Genomic DNA, 8,488 nt, shown 5'->3' on the forward strand with positions numbered 1-8,488 from the left:
CCCCCCCCCGCTTCAAGATCCCAAAAGCTCCCTAAAAGAAAACTACTTCAGGGGCCTATTTCTAGAAGGAAACAAGGAGTGTGTGAGTGTGTGTGTGTGTGTGTGTGTGTGTGTGTGTGTGTGTGTTTGTATATACATGCACGCACATGTACAGGTAGTGAGGTGGGACAGTACCCATTTTGGGCATACTGCCCCCAGATCCTAGCAGGATGGGCTTCCCTGGAAGGCTAGAAGTGTGCAGAGCCAGCTCAGGGCACACATGTTTGCATCCTGATGCAGACTTCTCAGATTTAGGGCTGGCCTTGACATCCTTCAGAGAACACTCACTTCCACATACTATAATCACTCATGTGGTCACAAATTCTCCTATTTTAAGGAAGGAAAACCAGTGTCTGATGGGGAAAAAAAAAGTCCTCAAATATCTTCAGGGTTGTGGCTTGTTTGGTGGGTATGGGTGAAGCAATTAAGCTTCCCCCCCTACTTGGCACCCACCCTTTTAACTCCTTAAACCCACCTCCATGTTTGTTATGCCTGCTTCTCCTTTAAAAGGGCCCAAAGCCATACAAGAGTCAAGCTGCACACAATGTGCATCTGCCCCTACTGCAGGACACTGTGGCTCTACATGTGGTAGATGAGTTACTGCTTTATGACAGGCACTTAGAAACTACTTATGAGGGTCAGGGAGATGGCTCACTGGGTGAAGGTACTTGCTGCTGAAACTGATGACCTGAGTTCAAGAGAACCGTTTTCTGTAAGATGTCCTCTGACCTCCATACATTCACTATAACACACACACACACACACACACACACACACACACACACACACGCACACGCACACGCACATGCACACGCGCACACACACACACACTACATTAAAATGTAATGACTAAAAAGGACCTGCTTTTAATCAAAAGCCTTGATTCTCCATTTGGGACAAGGTGACTAACTAAAAGCTGGCTGAAAGCAGTTCTGCCTCCGTTTTGTCTCCTATTCCTTTTGGGGGTGGGGGTGGGGCAGACTCCCGATTGATTTTGCCGAGGCATGTTAACTGCTCCAGGACTGTCTGCCTACCTAACCTATTTCATCCCCTCTTCAAGGCTGATGTCACAGAGATAACCCATCCTCCTAACCCTTGGATTCCAGAAACAGCAAAACCTGCCAAGACAGACCACACCCTAGACAGGTCAATCATCCATAAAAACAAGGAAGGCTGCACCCTTGAGGAGCAGGAGGAAACAGATCACGTCCTCAGGATGACAGCAACAACAACGCTGGCTCACCTTGCAGAAGCAAAGATAGAGGGTTATTTAATCATGCATACCCCGGTCCTCTTCTTGCTTAGTTACGCATGCTTCCTGCTTCCTGTATCTTCACATCTAGCTCCTGTCAGCACCCCATGGATGCACTCGGAGTCCCTGGATCCCTCTCCATCCCTCTTCCCAATGCATGGATTCAAGGTCTTCTCACTGGTTTTCACCATCACTGGACCTACTGGGACAGGTGTCTAAGCATAGCCTGTTGGAGTTGCCAGAATGTGGCCTTTTGCCCTAAAACTCTGCTATGGTTTCTACTTTTCTTCCCTTAAGGCAGAAGAAGTTAAGAGAACAGAGGCTGGAAAGAGAGAGACCGAGAAAGCTAACAGGCAGGTTCCTACAGTATGAAACTGACATCATGCCAACGGCAGTCTTTGTGTTTAGCAGGAAAGCATTGCATTGTCTTTGCCCTCTGCAGCATATTAGTTTTCCTAGATGCTCATGTGGCGTGCTTCTTGGCAGACAGCAGGAAGTTCCAGACATCCTACTGTGTCATGCCACCCAAGGGAGAGGTTTCTGAGTGAACAGGAGCACAGACAAGAACTGCTTCCTTCTTTGCCATCTTCTTCCACAGATGTATAAACGGCTGCTCTTTCTGCATTTCCAGCAAGCCCTGACTTGGCCCTTTCTCTTTCTACTTAGCATGCAAATATGACCTTATTATACAAACAGCTAATAAACACGGGCTCCAGACTCTCAGAAATTTGCTGAGGCCCAAGATACTTTCCATCCAGAGGATCATGGGAAGTGGATTCTGTTTCAGTGTTTCTGATCTTTCCTGCTGTGTCCACCCTTTCCTACTGCGTCACCATAGCCTATGCTTCTCGGGTTAGTTGTATTATGACAGCCTTAATTCTCTTGTACTTGTTTATTGCTTTGACAAGGTAATTAAGGTGAAATCTATAAGAGGAGGTATATCTGATTTTCTATTTAACTTGGTGGACACCATAGTACCTATTAATGTGATAGCCTCCATTATTCCATGCACATGTATACTTACTTAGTATAATATTTAATTAGTAAATATTTAATTAGTATATATTTAATTACTATCAGGGCTGGTGAGGTGGCTAAGCAGGTAAAGGCACTTGTTCTGTAAGCCTAGTGACCCAAGTCCAAACCCTGGAACCTACATAAGGGTGCAATGATAACCAGCTACAGAGTTGGCCTCTGACCTCCACGTACGCACATTCACAATGATGATAATGAACTTTTAGAAATAGGTGGGTTTGTTTTGTGTGTATGGATGTTTTGTCTGCATGTGTCTCTGCACCACAGCCATGCTGTGCCTTTGGAGGCCAGAAGAGGGTGTCAGGTCCTCTGGAATTGGAGTTCTGGAGGTTGTGCAATTCACCACAAGGACGCTGCTGGGAATTTAACCTGGGTGTCTGGAAGAGCGGCAAGAGCTCTTAACCCCTGCACCATCTCTCCAGCAGCACAATAAAAAAAAATATTTTTTTTTTAAGATTATCAAGGGACAGAAGAAATGGCTCAGCGACTAAGAGCATTTATTGTTTTTTCAAGGGACTCTAGATTTGTCCCCAGTACCAACATCTGGTAGCCCAACATCTGGCGGCTCACAAACACCTCTAATTCCAGCTCACATTTTTACACATTTTTACATTTTAAAAATTAACATCTTTTTATTTGTACGGGTATTTTGCCTGCATATGTACCTGTGCATCACACGCATGCAGTGCCCACAGAGACCGAAAGAAGGCAACAGAGTGATAGATCAAAGGGGCTGGAGTGAGCCACCATATGTGTGCAACTGAGCCCGGGTCCTCTGGAACAGCTGCCAGCGTTCTTAGCCACTGAGCCACCTTTCCAGCCTCACATAGTTAACTTTTTTAATTTAAAAAATATAAAATTTATCAGGCATTCTTTTACACCTCTGGAGATCAGACGAGAACAAGACAGTGGCCACGTGATCCCTCACAGAGTTTATAATCAGATGAAATCAAACACTTGACCCTTCTCACCCTCCCACCCTCTAGGCCTTTCCACATCCAGCGAATCAGAGGAGGCACACATGGGAGCCTGCACGAACTTACTCTGGCACCTCACCGAAGCCTTCCAGAGGCTCTGCTTCAGCAGCATAGATCTTGGCGTAGTATCTGGCAGTGTTCTGAACGTAGCACTCCTGTATCAGCCAAAAACATGGTAAATCCAAGTGACAGGGAGAATTCAGAATATTGCTTAGCAAGACGATTCCTATTTCTAAGATTGCTCAGATAAATAGATTCCCAGGCCCATCATGGCTGGTTGGCATCACAGAAGCATCTTTTTTTGTTTGTTTGTTTGTTTGTTTTAGTTCTGGGGACCCTTACCAGGACATTGTGAGTTAGGTTAGGCGAGTGTCCTGCCACTAAACTATACCCCAGAAACAAAGCTTACAATGTAGAATTGGCCAGCGATAAAGGTGCTTTGAGACATGAGTTACACAAGCCAATGTCAGATAAATGGCCTCTCAGGCAAAGTGTCTGGGAACTATAATATTTCTAGAACCAACATGGGGGAAGGTTGTTCCTGATCTCAAGAGACAGGCCCTTTGGCATGATGTCAAACAATGGTTGGTAGGGATGGGACTGGTGTTTCCCAAGATCCTCTGCAATTCCTTTTCAGAGGTATGATTGGAGTAGTAAATAGTAGGCATTTGATAGAATTCCTCCTGAGGGTAAGTCAAGTGGGTTGATTGTGCTTGCTACCCTGTAAGTCCTGCAGCCCAGGAGTCAGGATGCTGTGGGGACCTTCCATGACTGGGTTATGCTTGAGAGGAAAGAAGGTAAGGGGAGGACAGAGAGAAAGGAAGGAAAGAAGAGAAGAGGTTGGCTTTCGGGGAGAAAGCAGCACACATCGAAAGCTCTGTCCCACTTGGAGCCCAGGAGTTGCCCTTATTAGCACACAGTGCCATGGGACATTTCCATACCTGACCCGGGTGGTCAGTGCTTGCTGGTACATGAGAGACTCACTCAAGTCCTGTCTTCTAATCCCATGGGTAACAGTTTACAGGGTCCACTGGGAAAGTTCTAGACCTAACTCTAGCAGGTTGGCCACTGCTGGTGTCAAGGTGAAACCACAGGGTCAAGGCTCAGGTGGGGAGAGGGAGCTGCCTGCTCTCTGCTCCATGAACGCCTCCCCTTCTTCCATCTTGTCTCTTGTCCCATGGCTCAGTTTTAGAGAGAGGGAATCTAGCTAAAAGCGTTGTTCAAACTTCCCTTAGAGTTTATAGGCAGCCTTTGAACAAACCCAAGAAAGCAGGAAACAAGATGACTCCTGATCTTTCTAAACGTCCGTTCCTTCTTACCCACCTCTCCCACACTCTAACGCTGGTTCTACCTGTCCTTAGGGATCCCAGCATCTACTGTCACTAGAACCCCTCCCTTTATGTCACCCCTTTTCAAGTGGACCAACATGATCACAGTCCAGTGAACCCCAGGTGAAAAGAGGAAAGGTGTCCCTGGGCTAAGTAAGCCCCAACTTCTTGTGAGAACTGAGAGGTGGAGGACCCCCAATCATTTAGCTTAAACCACACTCGAAAAAAGTCAAATGCCCTTGTGGAAATACTCCGACTCTCAACTCTGAGTCTCATGTTCCTCTCATATCATGTGTCATTCTCCCACCCACAGAGACACTCATGGGCTCCCTGACCCACCTGGGCAGCGAGTTTGTAGTTTCTCTGTACAAGTTCGTCATTGTTTCTGGTCCCATGGGCAACGGCATTGTGCACCTTGAGTACGCATGCGTGGCCGGGCTGGAAGACCGGCATGAGGCCCTGCATCACCGTGCTCCGGAAAGCTTTGCGGTGCACCCCTTCACCAAAGTGAAGCTCCTCCGTGGAGATCTGGCCACGTAGGTGGTCCCCGAAGTAGCTGTCATTGAAAACATCTTCTTTGAAGATGAGTTGGCTGAATTCAATCTCTTCACATCCTGAAACACAGTACAGCTTTCAGCGGATGGAGTCATTTCCAGTCTTGGTCTTTTGAGTCACTACCCTACCTTTGTAAGGATAAAGACAAAGGGGACCCGTAGAACCCCAAGAGACAGATCATGCTTAACGCCCAACAGAGACACAGCTAGCAGGAGGAGGGAGTGAGGGGGAATGAGGAGAAAGGTCATTGAAGGAGAACATGAACAGGACAGGCTAAGGGCCATGGACAAGGAAAGACTGGTGGGGGCAAAGTTGGGGAATGCCAAGGAAGACATTTGCATAGCTGGAAAACAGAAGCAGAGGCAAGCACAGTAGGCAAAAGCAACTCTAAAGCAGAAGAGGGAGGAGCACCGTTGAGAAGATCCAACAGCAGTGTGTGTGTGTGTGTGTGTGTGTGTGTGTGTGTGTGTGTGTGTGTGTATATGTGTGTTACAGTGAGTATGTGGAGGTCAGAGGACATCTTACAGGAAATGGTTCTCTCCTTTAACTATGCTGGTCCTGGGGGCTTGAACTCAGGTCATCAGGTTCAACAGCAAGTGCCTTCCCCCACTGAGCCATCTCCCTGACCCTCATAAGTAGTTTCTAAGTGCCTGTCATAAAGCAGTAACTCATCTACCACATGTAGAGCCATGATGTCCTGCAGCAGGGGCAGATGCGCATTGTGTGCAGCTTGACTCTCGTATGGCTTGGGGCCCTTTTAAAGGAGAAGCAGGCATAACAAACATGGAGGTGGGTTTAAGGAGTTAAAAGGGTGGGTGCCAAGTAGGGGGGGAAGCTTAATTGCTTCACCCATACCCACCAAACAAGCCACAACCCTGAAGATATTTGAGGACATTTTTCCCCCTATCAGACACTGGTTTTCCTTCCTTAAAATAGGAGAATTTGTGACCACGTGAGTGATTATAGCATATGGAAGAGAGTGTTCTCTGAAGGATGTCGAGGCCAGCCCTAAATCTGAGAAGTCTGCATCAGGATGCATGCATGTGTGCCCTGGGCTGGCTCAGCACACTTCTAGCCTTCCAGGGAAGCCCATCCTGCTAGAATCTGGGGGTACCATCCCACTCCACTACCCGTGCATGTGCAAGCATGTGTATACACACACACACACACACACACACACACACACAAACACTCACATACCCTATGTGTTTAAATACAAGAAGAATAAAATCCCTCATCTTGGGTTATACTGCCTCCACTAAGAAAGGATCATACACATACACACACACACACACACACACACACACACACACACACACTCAGTAGGCAAGAGTTGAGATGACTTCAATAAGAATGCCTTGCATACCTGGTCTCCAATTAGTGAAAAAAAAATCCCATTCCATGATTCTATACAGACATATTTTCTTCATGGAATATTTTCAAATCACAGCTTTCAAAGCAACCCATGGGGCTGGAGGGACAGCTCTGTGAGGGACATGGTCACTGCAAAAACATGACTGGAATTTTGATTCCCACCTCCCATGTAAATAAAAAGTGGTGCACAGTAGTGTGTGCCTTCAGTTCTAGCACTGGGAGAGGATGGGGGTGGAGAAAAGAGGGTTTCTGTGACTTGCCAGTCAGACTAGCAGAAATGATGAAGGTTCTGTGAGAAGCCCTGTTTCAGAATACTAAAGTGGAGAACAGTAGAAGACACCCACTGCCAGCCTCTGGCCTACATTCACAAAAGCACCTACACACACACCTACACACACACACACACACACACACACACAGAGAGAGAGAGAGAGAGAGAGAGAGAGAGAGAGAGAGAGAGAGAGAGAGCCTATGACTCAAACTAGGCATTAAGACTAACCAGTACCCCCAGAGCTCCCAGGGACTAAACCAGCAACCAAAGAGCACACATGGTGGGACTCATGGCTCCAGCTGCATATGTAGCAGAGGATGGCCTAGTCAGTCATCAATGGGAGGAGATTGATCCTTGGTCCTGTGAAGGCTCCTAAGCCCCAGTGTAGGGGAATGCCAGGGCCAGGAAATGGGAGTGGGTGGGTTGGTGAGCAGGGGGAGGGAATGGGGGGGGGGGAGTGGGTCTTCTGGAGAAGAAACCAGGAAAGGGGATAGCATTTGAAATGTAAATAAAGAAAATATCTAATAAAAAATAAACTAAAATTATCTGTGTTGTAAGGGAAAAAAATTAAAAAGTAAAAAGACTGTGAAGAGACGGTGTTCTTCTAGAAGATTACAGTCAGCAAGCAAGAAACAGCAGGCGGGGGAATCTTCACACTGAAGAACTAGGTGAACGGCCGAAAGCTGCGGAAGGAAGAGGGGAGGCAGACAGATACTCCAGAGGCCAGAGGCCAGAGGCCAGAGAAGAGTGTGCCGCCTCATTAACGAAAAGGACCGTGGAGCTGAACACAATTAAGACACCACAGACTTGTACAGGACCAGTCTGGTACACGCACTCTCTCTCCAGCACTGGGCATAAGCAAGGCAACTCGGAGAAAAATCATCAAATGAGCTAAAGGTGAAAGTTGCTTAAATAGCATGTGCTGTGCGGGATAATTAACAATCCTGACTATAAACTCTAATGTGAATGTCACTTTAATGAGGATATAACCCTGAGAGGGAAAACTAAAGATCCGAGGAGTGGTCACAGTCCCTTGAAATGCTCTGGAGGGAAAGAGCTAGCGTCTGTTGGAATTGCCTCCTCCACTGAGAAGACACCAAATAATAATAATAATAATAACAACAACAACAATAATGTCCTCCATGGTGACATCTTAGCAGATGACTTGTTTCAGTCAGATCTTGCTCAAGGTGGGAACTGGCAGAGATATGGAGATGTCGGGGGCCCTGGGGGGGAGACAGGAATAGAGCAAGCACACAGGGCTGGGAAGAAGCAGCAGATCTCTCCAAAGCCTGAAAGAGGCCAGCAATGTTCTCACTCATGCTCCCAGCTGCCTCAGGTAACCGAAGGGCAGTTCCTGCTGGGAACAGACTCGTGGCAGTGGGCCAACTGTGATGCCAACTGTGAGACTAGGGTGTAGACTTTAGAATCCCTCACCTGGTTCTTTGCTACAGAGAAACTGTGTGTCCCCCCAGAGCTAGGGTCACAGATGAGGCCATCACACCCAGAACAGCCTCAGTCTCTTGTTTCCTATGCACCAAACTTTAGAGCATCTGGATTCTCTCCATTGTCTTGTTTTCCAGAAGTCTCGGCTATTTTTTTTTTTTTTTTTTTTTTTTTTTTTTTAAATACTGTGCAGCAAACCTTCCAGATGCTC

General features: G+C 47.0%; 1 protein-coding gene across 1 annotated transcript in view; it reads right to left on the minus strand.

The window, feature by feature from the left end:
* Alpk2 (alpha kinase 2) overlaps nt 1-8,488 on the minus strand; it is a 125,102-nt gene that overhangs the window by 17,442 nt on the left and 99,172 nt on the right. The window contains exons 9-10 of the mRNA XM_021214980.2: nt 4,971-5,245; nt 3,370-3,458 (exon numbers count right to left, since the gene is read on the minus strand). Coding sequence (XP_021070639.1) covers nt 3,370-3,458; nt 4,971-5,245 — 364 coding nt within the window. The remainder of the gene's footprint in view (nt 1-3,369; nt 3,459-4,970; nt 5,246-8,488) is intronic.

This window comes from Mus pahari, chromosome 15 (assembly GCF_900095145.1).
Source record: "Mus pahari chromosome 15, PAHARI_EIJ_v1.1, whole genome shotgun sequence".
Taxonomy (NCBI): domain Eukaryota; kingdom Metazoa; phylum Chordata; class Mammalia; order Rodentia; family Muridae; genus Mus; species Mus pahari.